The 15,219-nt window shown below is 38.9% G+C and overlaps 1 protein-coding gene across 1 annotated transcript; it reads right to left on the reverse strand.

Annotated features, from left to right (window-relative positions):
- Positions 1–1,173: 1,173 nt before the first annotated feature.
- On the reverse strand, positions 1,174–3,574 carry LOC127790532 (11-beta-hydroxysteroid dehydrogenase A-like). The gene is made up of 6 exons (XM_052320082.1): positions 3,365–3,574; positions 3,046–3,238; positions 2,424–2,509; positions 2,116–2,247; positions 1,807–1,971; positions 1,174–1,711 (listed from the first exon to the last, which is right to left on the reverse strand). Exons 1-6 carry the CDS (start codon positions 3,545–3,547, stop codon positions 1,421–1,423), a joined length of 1,050 nt encoding a protein of 349 aa, XP_052176042.1. The 5' UTR covers positions 3,548–3,574; the 3' UTR covers positions 1,174–1,420.
- Between the last annotated feature and the right edge of the window lie 11,645 nt (positions 3,575–15,219).

A 15,219-nucleotide genomic window follows, 5' to 3' on the forward strand; every position in this document is an offset into this window, starting at 1 on the left:
TAACCATGGTTAGTTTTATTATTTAACCATGCTATAGTTGAGTAAGTTTGGAGTGAATTAATTTAACTTTAGTTAGAAAAAGTAAAATTATAATCTAATACTAAAATGCACCATTATTGGTCAAATTTTCTAGATTCATATGGTAACGAAAATAATGTAAATTAAATTTATCTAAATTGAATATAATTTTTTTAATAAATAATTTTTACATTTTATAATAATTGATTAACACTAATGTAGGATTTGATAAAATGAGTATCTCAAGACAAGTTTAAAATATTTTCTAAATTAAGATATAAAATAATTAATATAATACTAAAAATTATTTTAAAATTTTTATCAAACTACTTATTAAATTTCTTAAAATACACTAGATGGCATATGCGTCGTTTTTTCTTCTCTGTAAAGTCTAAAATAAGAAGGAGAGATAAACATATTTAAAAAATATCAGATAAAAATCACATGACTTTTTTTTTAAATTTGTCATATAAATTTAACAAATATAATAAAAATTATTTTTATTTAAAATATTTTTTATATTCCATTTTTTTTATCTATATCTTGATTAATAAAGACCAATTAAGGTTGCGTTCTTTTTACTGTTTTCAAGTTATTTTTAGTTTTCAATTTTCTAAAATAGTGAAAAAGCGTTCTCTTTACTGTTTTTAAAAATACATTTTTGAAAATAAAAAAAATTATAAAGAAAGCTCAAAACAACAAAATTATTTTGAGTGTTTTCATCCAAAATAAACTCTAAATTCAAAACATATGTATTTATTTATATTTTATTATTATAATAAAAAAATTCATTAACTTTAAAATTATATATTTTTTTAATAATATGTTAACATTAAATATTTATAATTTATTGAATAATTAAATTTATTAAATAAAATATCATTAAAAAATATTTTTTAAATTTCAAAGAGAACTCGTTTTCTAATTTTCTGTTCCGAAAAATAATTTTTTAAAATAACAAATAGAACGCGTTTTTAATTTTTTAAAAATAGACTAACAAAATAGAAAATTAAAAATGAATTTATAACTCAAAATTAAAAATTAAAAAGTAAAGAAAATGTAGATTAAGTTTTTAAACTTTAAAAACAAAAGGAAACTTTACTGTATTAACAGAAAGAGATTTTATCTTTAATCCTAAACCCTCGTAGAAACTTTTGCTAATAAAAAAATCTCAAGATATATAAATTGAACAATAGAGATAACCAAAAACACTAACATAATCATACAAGGTATTAACCATTCTTCCACAGAAGAAACCCTCCAAGTTGAACATACCATTCCTCTTATTTATTTATAGCAACAACCCACCACCCCGCAAAAGACAAAAATATCTTACACACAAACCCACAAACATACCACCCACAGAGACTTCTAGGAGATCATGAGACAGATGTGGACACATTCAATCTGTCTTTAGCTCAGCAGATTGAACTGTGTCTGGGTAGACGACTTTCTTGGGTCCAGTCAAGTCCGAGATCTTCTTGCTCATTGCTCCCTTTGCTGAGGCCCCTGGCCCGGACAGATACATCATTCTGTATATCCATTCTATTACCTCCGGGCAGAAAAGCTTCCAGATGTAGGTCACCCTGAACCATGCCGGCTGCGTCACGTATCGGTAGCCCCGGCAAACGCTGTTCACGATCGCCTTGGCGCAGCCCTCCACTCTCGCGATTGGGACCGCTCCCACTTGAACCTATTATTATTATAACAACCACGACGACGATAATATATCAAGTCTTAATTCCGTCAAGTCTATTATGTGAATTATACATGGCTCTTTGAACTTACATCCCTCATCTCGGGATCAAATGTTAGCTTGCCATCCTTCTCAAGGTATTTGCCTTGGGTGAATTCGGACTCCACAAAGCCTGGTGCAACAAGCGTGATGTGAATGTCATGGCCAAACTCTATCCTCAGAGTTTCGAACAAGGCTACCATTGCTGCTTTGCTTGCCTGAGATCATGCCATTCAATTATTTTAGCAGGCAGATAATTACATAGGTAATTAATAACGATTGTTTTGCTCACCAAATGTAATTATGGGCAATATTAAGTCAAATCTACTATGGTAATTAATTACCCGCTCGATCATACTTACATTGTAGATGGCCATTCCTGGTGCTGGCAGCCAGGAAGACGACGAAGACAGCACGACGATCTTACCTCGGCTGCTCCTAAGATGGGGGGCGGCGAATTGTGTGGCGTACACCGAGCCCCAGAAGTTGATATCCTTCAAAGACAAAGCATAAGCATGTATGAGAACTGCTTACGCTTGAAATATTATATATATTGCTCGGGTAACAACCAAGCCAACTCTTGGGACACGCACGTACGTACATGATAAACACTCTTATGTATATATACTATTGAAATTATCATAACAATTACTAAGCAAAGGGGAATTACCATAACGGGTCTTAGATTGGTGACATCCTCCACTTCCTCAAGTATACAGGCATGGCTGATCCCAGCATTGTTCACCAGATGGTCCACTGCCAACAGAAATATGCCAAATGCCAGTAATGCTATATATACTGTGAAATGTGAATATAACACGAGAAAGACTATGCAAGAACATAATAGTACATATACACATCTAACAAACAAACTGTGTTTAATTATTCTTTCCACCCAATACAGACATATGGATAGGATACCAGGTGAAAAATGAACAGTGCGTGTGTGACAAATGTGCAAAAAAGAATTGAATAATATTTCATAAATGAAACAAATTAACTTTGCCATAAAACATGGCCTGGACTCACTCATTTTGTGCACAATTTTTGCCCCAAGACTATATATATATACTTATGTTCAAATCTTATCAGTTTCTCCCCTAATTAATCTTTAAACTCGGGATTGTGTGAGTGCTCAACTAATCCATATAATAATACTAAAATTTCATAATAAATTTAGAAAAAGGCAAAAGATTAGTATTGGAATCGATCAATGAACAGAAGAAAACGAAAAATAAGCAAGAAAACAGATATTCCGAAATAAATGAAATGAAATGAATGAACTGGTTTACATCTTCCAAAGTGGTTGAAGGCTTCTTCAACGAATCGTTTACAGTCGTCAACGTTGGCGACGTCGGCTCGGACCGTCACAACGTCAGGCGACCCGAGCTTCCGAGCCCTGTCGGCGACTTCGCTCAGCAGGTTCTCCCTCCTCGCGGACAGCGCCAGGCGTGCTCCTCGTCTAGCGTACTCGTAAGCCAGATGCTATACATATGTAACCCCGGAATAAGATTGATATAAAAATTAACAAAATAGACGCCCCAGTGAAATTAATTTGTGTTGATTCCGCTTACGGCAAAGAATCAGCTCATAGATGAGTTTGTTACTTACCTCGCCGATGCCGGAGGAGGCACCGGTGATGAGGACGACTTTGCCGGCGACTTTCTCGGGGAAGACGGAGCGGAGGATGGAGAGGAAGAACTTGTAAAGCTGAAACGGTGGCAAGAAAAGCAGGAGGGCGAAGAAGGTGAAGGGCGGTGCCACCAAATTCAAGAACTTGTTGATCAAATCCATGGCTTCTTTCTTTCTCTTGCAGAGAGACAAAAAAACATGATGATCCTGCGCTCTGTATATATCTATATATATATATATATGTTATGCCACGTGACAGCTCCAAGAGCTGTCACGTGGCAGGCCACCACGTGGGAAGCCTGGCTGCTTCATGCAGCCAGGAGGGGGGACCCATGCCTGGCTGTTTCGCGCAGCCAAGGAGGGGGGGCCCTTCATGCGGCCACCCATGGCCGCTTCCCCCCCTGGTGCTGCCACGCAGTAGCGTCGCGCGGGGGGGGGGGGGGGGGGGGGGGAATTGGCCGCATGGAAGCGGCGGCCGCTTCCCCATCGCAGCAGCGTGGGGGCGCCTGCACCCCCGAAAGATGTCTCTTGGGGGTACTTTCACACCGTCGAAAGACCTTTCTTGGAGGTATTGCACCCCCGAGGGAGGTCCCTCGAGGATGTCTAATGCGTGCCCCTGTGTGCATGCTTGCGTGCCTGCACTCATGCACCCTTACCTCAAAATTTGATCAATAACTTCTGAGATGCTCACCAAGAAAATAGGGCCACACGACACATGAATGTTCCTCCCATCCTTATAAATAGGGAGTTTTTTCCCCTTATTCGGTATGTAATCTCTCATTCTTGTATTTATATTTTTGCCTTCAAGTATTTTACTTCTATGAGGGTCTGACTTAAGCATCGGAGGGTCCACGCGGGGACTCTCACCCGTGCCCCTAACCAATTTTCTTTGCAGCAGGTCATCCATCATTGTCGTGCACCCCGTGGGAGACTCATCCATTGCTCTTAACCTAGCCAAGGGACTCATCCATCGCTGTTGTGACCCCCGGGAGACTCATCCATCGCTGTCACTCTACCCTGAGAGGCTCATCCATCGCTGTCACTCCACCCCGGGAGACTTACCCATCTCTCCTAATAATTACTCATCGTTTGGACAATCCACACGTCACCCATGACTTGAATGAGTTATCCATCGCTCAGATACACCACACGAGAGTCATCCATCGCTTGGATCAGCCACACGTGAGTCATCCATTGGCAGTTTCCTCTTTTACAAATTTATTGTTGTAACTGTGTAACAACAATTGGCGCTGTCTGTGGGAAATCGAACAAAAGGCCAAGAAACCTTCATTCACCATGGCACAAACTCGAAGCGGTCGACAAACTCTCTCTCATGGTGCACAATCACCTCAACAAGATACTCTCCCTCGTGTGGAAAACCAACATCAAACCTCCTGTGAGGGCCAGCCACCCCTTACCCATCAGTCCATTCGTGAGGGTCAGTTTCCCCTCACCCATCAGTCCGCTCGTGAGAGCTAGCTCCCCCTCACTCATCAGTCCCCATGTGAGGGTCACCCACCCCTCACTCAACAGTCGTCTTTCCTAGGGCATTCACATTCATTGGACATTCAGTTCCAAGATCCACAATTTATTAACTCACATGCCCTTCCGGGGCCTTATTTTCCTCATCACATTACTTCAAGTGTACCAGCCCCACAAATGGTTCCTATGGCTGAGTACGAGACGTTGCGACAACAGCATGCCGAAGGAATGCAAGCTCTTTGGGAAATGACGAGTATTTTGTAGAGTTTGGTTCCTCACGGGTCAATCCTAGCCACATTGAGAAAGTTCATACCAGAAACAGCCTCTTCCCATAGGGCTCGTCAGGAGGTACCAGGGAACAGCTCCTACCGGGAAGTGAGCCTTGAAACTCATGCTCAACCTGTCTCTACTCGAAACAATCAACCAAGATCTCTTTTAAGAGGGGCTCATAGCCAAACTTCTCCCCATCGAGGAAATCATGGAGGAACTGATCGTCGAAAGACAGAAAGACAAAGTCCACAAAGAGGAAGATATTCTGAAATGGTAGCCAGCACTCTTATGGAAAGAGGTCCGGATTCCAAGCCCACAACCAAACAGAATGATGGGCCTGATGACAGCCCTACTATATTTAGTGCACGGGAAGCAACTGACATGAACAAAGTTATTGAGCGGGTGCTACAACAGAATAAGTTATTACTCGCTTCCGAGGAACAATCTCGAGGAAAACTACCATTCATGGCAGAAGTAATGGAGAAATCCTTGTCGAGAAAGTTTAAGATGCCTCAAATAAACCCTTGTTCAGGCAAGGAAGACCCTTATGATCACGTGCAAAATTGTGAATCTTTAATGATGCTTCATAGATGGGATGACGAGATAATGTGTAGGGCATTTTCGTTAACCCTACTTGAACATGCTCGAGCTTGGTTTAATGGTTTACCCGAAGCATCCACTTCCTTGTTTGGGCAGCTAAAGACAGAATTTATTAAAGCCTTCATTATTAACAGCTAGAGGAAAAAAGACGCGACGTACCTCCTTAGCATTCGACAGGGAAGCAAAGAGACCCTATGCTATTATGTGGACAGATTTCGGAATGCTACGCTGAGATTCACAACCTACCAGTTGAGATGGCAGTATCTGCCATGTTCCAAGGGGTGCGACTGACTTCCTTCCAAGAATCCTTATCTCTGGACCCGCCAAAATCCTTGGCAGATTTGTTCGTCAGGGCCAATAAATATAAACACCATACAGAAGTAATGAGGACTGTGGCAATGGATGAAGACAAGGAGCGGAAAAAAAAGGAGCGAGATATTAAAGAAAACCCTAGTCGGCGAAAAGAGAGGACCCGAAGACTGGATGATGTCAGGCTCCAGTTCAATCACTATACTTTGCTCACCCAACCTCAGTCTGCCATATTGGTAGCCATAGAAGGATCAGGCCTGATCATACTTCCAAAAAATGTGGATCAACCTATAGGGAAAAATCAGGATGAGTACTGTCGATACCATGGGACTCTGGCCATTCTAATGATCAATGTCGGGAATTGAAAAATCAAATTGAGATGCTTATCCGGGAAGGGCACTTACAAAGGTATGTACGAGAAGAAGGAAATAATAGAGAGCCACAAAGAAAGGAAGAGAGGCCTGAAACACAAGAAATACATAATCCAAGACAGCAAGAGAGAGGAAGCGACTATAGACAAAATCTCCCTCTAGATAATGAGCCAATATATCAGGTCATACACGTCATTTCGGACTGGGAAACCTTGGCTAGTGATAGCATCTCTTCTCGAAAAGCCTATACCCATTTGGCCTACCAGGTCAATTCAGTAATGGAGGTTAGAGAAAATGAAGAGCCCATTATGTTCACCCCTGCCGACAGAGGAGATGTAATTATTCCACATGATGAGCCGATGGTAATCTCAGATGTCATTGCAAAGCACCCAATTGAGAGAATTTTGGTAGATAATGGTAGCTCAGTCAATCTCATTTATTGGAATTGCTTCGAGCAAATGCACATTTTACAATATCGACTGAAAAATATCTCTTCCCCTTTATATAGTTTCACCGGGGAGCCTGTCCCGGTGGCTGGTTCAATTCAGTTGCCAGTCACAGTGGGCTCTGATCCTCAGAGAATAACACACCAGACCTGCTTTATGGTGGTTAAAGCCTCATCAACTGCATACAATCTAATTTTTGGTCATCCGCTGCTCAACGACATGAGAGTTGTAGTCTCTTCCTACTATCTGTTGACGAAATTTCCTACACCTTAAGGAGTGGGACAAGTCCGAGGGGATCAACGAAAGGCCTGCACGTGCTATGTTGCATCTACAAAAAAGAAACAAAGTGAAAAGACTTTATCGATTGCCAAGCAAGCTATGCAAGACTAGGTTGTATTATTTCTTTCATTATTTGTATTGTAATAATGTGAGTCCAAAACATGATTGTGAACGTAGACAGATTTGGCTGAACCACATCAAGATGCTTGTACTCACTCCTGTAAATAAATTATCGTTATTGCATCCACTATTATCAACCAGATTTCATCAAGGGTTCTTTCTAGAATGAAAGGCCTGTTGCCTCGCGCACAGCCAACAACGAGGTGAAAGTTAAAAGGCCATTGCCCTACTCATAGCCCGACAATGAGGGAGATAACAAGCTCATTGTCCCGCACATAGTCCGACAATAGGGGAAAAATGAGACATTGTCCCACACATAGCCTGACAATGGGGTGAAAATAAAACCACTGTCCTGCAAAAAGCCCGACAGAAATGAGCCATAATATTTGTTGCCCTATGAGCGACCTACATCGCTTGGCCTGGTGACCTAAGGCCCGTTGCCTTACTACTAGCCCAGCAACGAGGTAAACACAGAAAGACTCGTTGTCTCGCTAACGGCCCGACCACAAGGTGAAAACAACAAGGAAAAACCAAAACTAATCGCAGACGTAGGGCTATACTGAACCGCAAAAACAAAAGATGTATGTTCTGTCTAATCGCGGACGTAGGCATTATACCGAACCGCAAAAATAAAATATTTATGCTATTTAATTGCGGACGTAGACATCATGTCGAATCGCAAGAATAAAATATTGCAAATGTAGACACTACCTTCACAATACCAACAAGCATGTACACGTGAAGCTAGAGAGCTGTGCCATTGTAACAAAATGGCTCATTGCCTCGCTCACAACCTGGCGATGAGGAGGAAAGAACATCATATTGCCTCGCAAGCAGCCTGACAACGGGAAGGCATAAGACCGCTATCCTGCGATACATCGAGGGAGCATAATTTTAGCAGCCTCGTAAGTGACTTACGCTGTTTCGCCTGGCGTCCGAAAGGTGCAATAGCCATTGCCCTACAAGAAGAGATGCCATATTCATCATTTTGCAAGTAATCCAACAAACCAAAAATGGAACGACAATCACCACGAACACCCTTGGATTTGGAGAAAATTCCTCGATATGCCAATTTAGCTCTCTACAAAGTATAGATAAATATATGAGCCAAATGGCAACATAATCACTCTTGACTTGATTTGAAGATCTTTTCGAGCCCCCGTCACCTCGAGAGTTGGGAGCGTATGAAGAAATTGGATCTATACTCCTAGAAGATGAAGAACTAAATGCATGGACCATAGTTGCAAGGGCATGAGCTTCAACACATCATGCGAAGACTTTGTCGCATCTTCCTGAAGCCATTGGCACTTATAAGAAGTCAAAATATGAAAATGCCAGAGCTACAAACAACGCTGAAGACTTGTCGAAACAATGGCCAAATGAGAAACTCAAGCCTTCTTTTATAGAGGCACATGGGGAGCAAAACGCTAAAGACAGATATGAAAGACGTAAAGGAGGAGATTGCTACAAAATAAAGGAGGAAAAATAACTTCTTAAAAATATGGCAATGCTACAGCCATAATACTCTTCCTCCGGGAGACCCGATAGAAAGAGTAGAGAGCAATTGTTATGCTTGCCATAGTGATTGGAAAAAATAAAATTAAATTAAATGCCACGTGGGAAGCCTGGCTGCTTCATGCAGCCAGGAAAGGGGACCCATGCCTAGCTGTTTCGCGCAGCCAAGGAGGGGGGGCCCTGGCCGCATGAAGCAGCCACCCATGGCTGCTTCCCTATCTTGCTGCTACGCAGCAACGTAGGGAGGCGCCTCCACTCCCGAGAGATGTCTCTCGGGGGTACTTTCACACCCCCGAGAGACCTCTCTCGGGGGTATTGCACACTCCCGATGGAGGTCCCTCAGGGGTGCCTAATGCATGCCCCTGTGTGTGCGCTTGCGTGCCTGCACCCATGCACCTTTACGCCAAGAATTGGTCAAAATCGCTTTCAAGATGCTCGCCAAGAAAATAGGGCCACACGACACATGGATGTCCCTCACATCGCTATAAATAAGGAGTCTTTTCCCCTCATTCGGTATGCAATCTCTCACTCTCATACTTACATTTTTGCCTTCAAGCATTTTACTTCTATAAGGGTCTGACTTAAACATCGGAGGGTCCACGCGGGGACTCTCACCCGCACCCCTAACCGATTTTCTTTCCAGCAGGTCATCCATCGCTCTCAATATAGCCAAGGGACTCATTCATCGCTATCGTGCCCCCCCCCCCGAGAGACTTATCCATTGCTGCTGTGACCCTTGAGAGACTCATCCATCGCTGTCACTTCACCCCGGGAGGCTCATCCATCGCTGTCACTTCACCCCGGGAGGCTCATCCATCACTGTCACTCCACCTTGGGAGACTCACCCATCTCTCCCAATAAGTACTCATCGTTTGGACAATCCATACGTCACTCATGGCCCGAATGAGTCATCCATCCCCCGAGTGAGTCATCCATCGCTCAGATACACCACACAAGAGTCATCCATCGTTCAAATCAGCCACACGTGGGTCATCCATCGGCAGTTTCCTCTTTTATAAATTTATTGTTGTAACCGTGTAACAACAATATATATACAGAGAAAGAGAGAGAGAGAGAAGAGGGGGCTGGAAGGGAAAGTACTAGAAAGAGGAATAGGGTGGCAGCGTTTCTGCGTTTGCATGGGAAGGATTGCGACACGTAGTTTGAGTCAAATCGGCAGTGACGTTTCCCTCTTTTTTTCTCTGATTTATCTGGAAAAAAAAATTGAGTTGATTTTTATATTGCAAGTGTTTTTTTTTTATTCTAAAAAATAATTTACCACAAATTTTAATATTTCTTTTCAATTCAAGTTTTTAATATTTTTTATTATCAATAAAAATTAAAAAATGAATTTATAATTTGATTTTTCTATTAACTTGAAAAGTTTGAAAACAAAACCTCAATGGGCCTCAGGTCAGGCCCAATATTCGGGGCTTGAATGTTGATGGGAGTATTTGGAAGCCCGGAAAGGATCGGGCCATGAGTAGGCCCTACTCAGTGGGCCTAGGGCCCATGATCCACAGTAAAAAAAGGGATTGTCTGGCGCCCAATGGGCTTACGTTAGGCCCAATAATAAGGTAGCCCAGTGGAGAAAGACTGATGATAGGATGGCATTGCACTGATCGGAGAGGTTGTCATCCCTCGATCACTTTTCCACAAAGTGATTGCTTAGGGACAGATATGATTTGGGCTTTCCTTCTCAACTTTGAATCTTAGCCCCCCAAAAGTCTATCTATACAAACGAGGCTTGTATTTGAAGTTTCCTGATTATGACCAAAACATGGTGTTTAGTTATATAATAATATTGATAATAATGTAATTTTTATTTTCACCTTATTATTATCACTTTCTTGTCAAATTTTCTGAATAAAATGACATTTAATTTCCTCCACCAATTGCCAAGCTGAAAATAGTATTGGGGTGCCAATTCCAAACCCATCTCTTCCTTCAAAACCTCCCAATTATAAGTTCCACGTGCATTGCATGTGCTAAACTCCCCGTTATAGGGCACAAGTGGTTGGCATTAGAGTAATGATATTACAAAAAATATGATCATTGCTAGAGATATTGTAAAACTAAAATTTATGTAATCCATTTTATTTAAATACCGTTTGTTAAAATGAGTAAAATAAGATTAGAAATTTTCTAGATAAAAATATGAAATTGTCAAAATAAGTCTAAAAAGTATTTTAAGATTTTTATCAAACTGTTTGTTAAATTTTTTGAAATGCATTGAAAGATATATATGTCATTTTTTTCTTATTTGTAAGGTCCAAGATATGCTTATCCTGAAAGGTAGAGAGCTACTTTTATAAGAGTCGCCAGATAAATTTAATAAACATATTAAAAAAAATAAAAATATAAAATACTTTCTATATCTTATATTTTTTTAATTTATATTTTAATTAACAAATACTCTCATAACTTGTATCTGTTATTGTTGTGGTATTCTTTAGGGAGAGTATGATCAAAGATGGGGGAAACCAGAATAATTAACGTCACTGACTCAGCCCAATAAGATCTTGTGCCGCCTCACGCAGTCTCCACATGTTGATCCTTGCAATGAAGTCTTCAGCTCTCTTGTTCACATCCACCTTCTCCTCCTCTACCCATCCTTGTTTAGGCTCTCCACTCACAATATCTCTAGAAACTTCAGGAAACTTCTCCGATTTGGGCTCCAAATCACATTCGTTGTCACCATAACACAGTCGACCCCCACAGCAGCAAGAGGAGTACTGATCATCTACAGTGAAGAAACCCTTGTTCTTGGTCTTGGACTTGCACTCTCCAACAAGAAAGATGACAATTAGGTTCCCAACTATGAAGAAGAACTTGGGGGTGAAGAAGAGAGAGCTGCTCATCAGCTGTGGGACAGACACAAAGACAAACACCTTCATGCAAGCAAATACAGGACTCATTAGACAACACAAGCAACAACTGCTCATTGCTGCCAAACAGTAGTAAAGCAAGAGCTGGTAATTGTTTGCAAGAAGATAGCCCCTAATTTGATTGCTAAAGGATTTCATCTTTTCTCTCAATCTGTGCTGATTGAGAGATAACTCAACATATATATATATGGAGGATGATTCCAAGAACAAGTATATAGTAGTGAACTAATTATTTTCACTTTTTGTATGGAAAGATTGCTTTTGTAAAGCTACAGAGGAGATCAATAAATATTATTGTTTGCTCAGGGTTTTGGGCTTTTAAACTGACTTGATGTCTCTCTCAGTGGCTTCCATTGGCTTCTTTTTAGTGTCACTGCTGCATAGCTTTTTACAGGAAATTTATAGAAAATCATCACAAGACAGTGATATGGTTCTATAATATTAATTGGGTAATTGTGCATCTTATTTATATATCAATTTTATACAAAAAAATAAGACATATATACATATTTATTAAATAATTTTTTTATTCAATATATCATCATCCTTATAAGTTTACTGTGAGATGTATTGGATTAATTAATAAATTAATTAAATTGCTGACCCACACTCACTTACCCACTGAGAGAGGAGTTCCCACTGAATAAAGTAACAAATCCGTGAACTTTATCTTCTTGGATCTTCATTGGCAAAGTGAAGCATAGGTTGGCCTTAATTACAAAGATGTTTTTTGCTTTTCTTTTTCATAATTGAACTAGTGGGAACTGGAAAGGAGAGTGGGAACCTAACATTAAACTGAAGTGAATATCTATATCTATATATATAAATATAGATATTTAGGTGTGATATTTTTAATAATATTATTATATCAATGAGTTATATTTTATATCCTATTAATATAAATATAATATATTAATATAAATATAATTAAAAATGTCATAACTTGAATACTTTTAAGGATTGGATAGGATACGCATAATAGTGATGATATCCTCACGGGTTTCTTCAATTAATTTCCAAAACTCTTTTGAAAATCATGTTTCAAGCATCAAAATGCGCAACAAAATTTACAAAAACAAACCCGTAATACTTAGATGAATTTAACCACATGCATTGCTTACATTAAATGTAAATTTAAACAACATTTATACCTTTGGAATGGATATAGGTTGGAACGCTTCCGTTGGGGCCTTTTTTCGGTCTTAACCTCTTTCTTTTCTCCTCAAATGTGGAGGGCCTAGGTGCCAACACCAAGCTAGTGCTAGTGCTCTTGGAACCTTTTGTGGATTCTCTGTGCTAGTCAACATTTACATGAAGGTGAGTGAGGACTAGGATCGTTCTTCACGGTCAATTCATCTCATGAACTTTAAATAGCAAGATTAAGTGAAAAGGGCAAGAGGTAAGAGGTAAAAAACTACCACCGACAACATTTGTCGGAACAGTCATCGAAAAAGTCATCGATAACTGTTGATGCCATTGTCGACAACTCTTGCCAGTCACAATATATAGCTAGAACTGCTAGAAACCATGCATTGGAAAAGCTGTGTGCTACTCACAGGCTGTGACACCCCAGCCCCTACTATCGGGTGTCATCGTAACTTGTGGTTACAATCTCGGCCTATTTCGAATGACGGCTATGTCATTGATGTTTTACACTTGTGATTAGTTTTGATGATGAAAACCATCATTTGATTTTAATCCCCAAGTTATGAATTAAGTTTATAATTTTCAACAAAAATCAATTTCAAGTACCTATATGAGAATGAAAATTGAATGATTTATAATTTTTTCTAAGTTTAGAAGATTAGTACATTATAAGGAGACATATATGAAAATATTTTCATTTTGAAAAACTATCTCCCGTTATTTTAATATCTAATAATTATTGTTGTTAAAATAATTTTTAATGAATTTTTAAAGAAATAGAAGGAATGTATTTTGGGAGTGGTGAAATTGTTAAATCCTGAATTTGTACTAAAACTAAAATTCTACTTTCTTATTGTTATAAATTTTGATTTTTTAGATATTTTTATTGAATCCAAATGGATGGTACTTTCTTATTTACATTTATGTATTAAGGTAAATGGAAGATAAAATATAAATAAAAGAAAATATAGATGTAAATATGTTGTGGATTGTATCATAAAAGCAAAATTAATCTTATAGCATCAATGAATTTTTATCTTGGCAAACTGTCAACAGTTTGTTTCAAGATGTCGACATTTTTTATACAACTATCGACAATTTAATAGAAACTGTTGACAGTTTCAAACTTTGCTCTTTGTATCTAAATGTTGACAACTCCTGCATAAAAAATGTCGACAGTTCGATAGTTCTTCATCAAATGTTAACAGTTTATGTCGCAAACAGCTTCCAACGACTAGTTTCTCCATTATTCAAGTTGCCAAGGGCCATATTCTTCAAAGATCTCATGAAACTCTATAAATATAGATCAAAGGGATGAATCAACACAGCCAAGAGATTACATTTCAAGCTTCCAAGTGCTTACTCTATTGTGTGCTTCATTGATGATTTTATTTCTCTCCAAAAGACTTTGTGCTTATCTTTGTAAATTTATCTTCAAGTCTTCTTGTATTATTGAGAGAATTTGTAACTAAGAGTGATAACTTTCAGATCCTCTCTTATCTTATACTACTTTGTAAAATTCTTAACTTGTTGTGCTAGAGGACTTGTTTATTGAAGTAAGGGGTTGAAATACCTAGCTTTGTGCTAGAGTGCTTGCTTCGTTAAGCAAGAAGTTGTATCTTCATAGCTTGTTGTTAGAGGGCCTATTAGGAAAGATAGGAGGTTTTTAGTGGATTGATTGAAAAATTCTTAGTGAGGAGTTAAAGTAGTGGATTAGACTTGATTTAAGCTGAACCACTATATATCGTTGTGTCTCTTCTTTGCTTGTACTACTTTTTTCATTTATCGTTCCAAGCATTTCAATAATCCTTACTTGCACTAAAATCTCATTTTTCATCAAAAAGATTTTTAAGTTTAATCAATTTTTTAAAACAACCCAATTCACCCCCTCTCTTGGGTATTAGTGCCATTGCTATACAAATCTAATAATGCCCTGCCAACATAAAGTATTATAATAATATGAGCGCCCTAGGTGGAGTCCAGGCTTCGCCGCCTTCAACTGTTGAGAATTTGAGTTTAAAATACACAGGCAGCGAAATTTCACCCGATTCTCATGATCGATTAAGCCCTTAAATATAGATCCAAAAAAAGTAAATACCAATACGCTTATTAAATACAATATGTCTTTACTTTTCAGTGCATTAAATATTTTTCAGACAACAAGTGACAGTTGTGACACAAAACAAACACTCCATTTGTTTAAAGACATGTTAGTAGCTCATTCAATACTAGAAGAGTATAAAAGGGACATGAAGCCTAATTAAAAGTAAAATACAACCAACTGAGCTCAAAACTTCCTACTCTCAAGATCTCTTAAGCTTACACATCCATTCTACTTGAACTTTTCAAAGAGATTATGCCTAAATTCAATTTTTTCCCTCTTTGTATTGTTTTTTTTTTTTTCAAGT

Source organism: Diospyros lotus, chromosome 14, assembly GCF_014633365.1.
Source record: "Diospyros lotus cultivar Yz01 chromosome 14, ASM1463336v1, whole genome shotgun sequence".
Taxonomy (NCBI): domain Eukaryota; kingdom Viridiplantae; phylum Streptophyta; class Magnoliopsida; order Ericales; family Ebenaceae; genus Diospyros; species Diospyros lotus.

Bases quoted from the DNA above. Each gene is read 5' to 3' on its own strand.
- LOC127790532 (XM_052320082.1), bottom strand. From the start codon at position 3,547: ATGGATTTGATCAACAAGTTCTTGAATTTGGTGGCACCGCCCTTCACC. The intron at 2,248-2,423 runs GTAATTCCCCTT...TTGTCTTTGAAG, and splicing joins CCAATCTAAGACCCGTTATG to GATATCAACTTCTGGGGCTC. The intron at 1,972-2,115 runs GTAAGTATGATC...GCATGATCTCAG, and splicing joins CAGGAATGGCCATCTACAAT to GCAAGCAAAGCAGCAATGGT.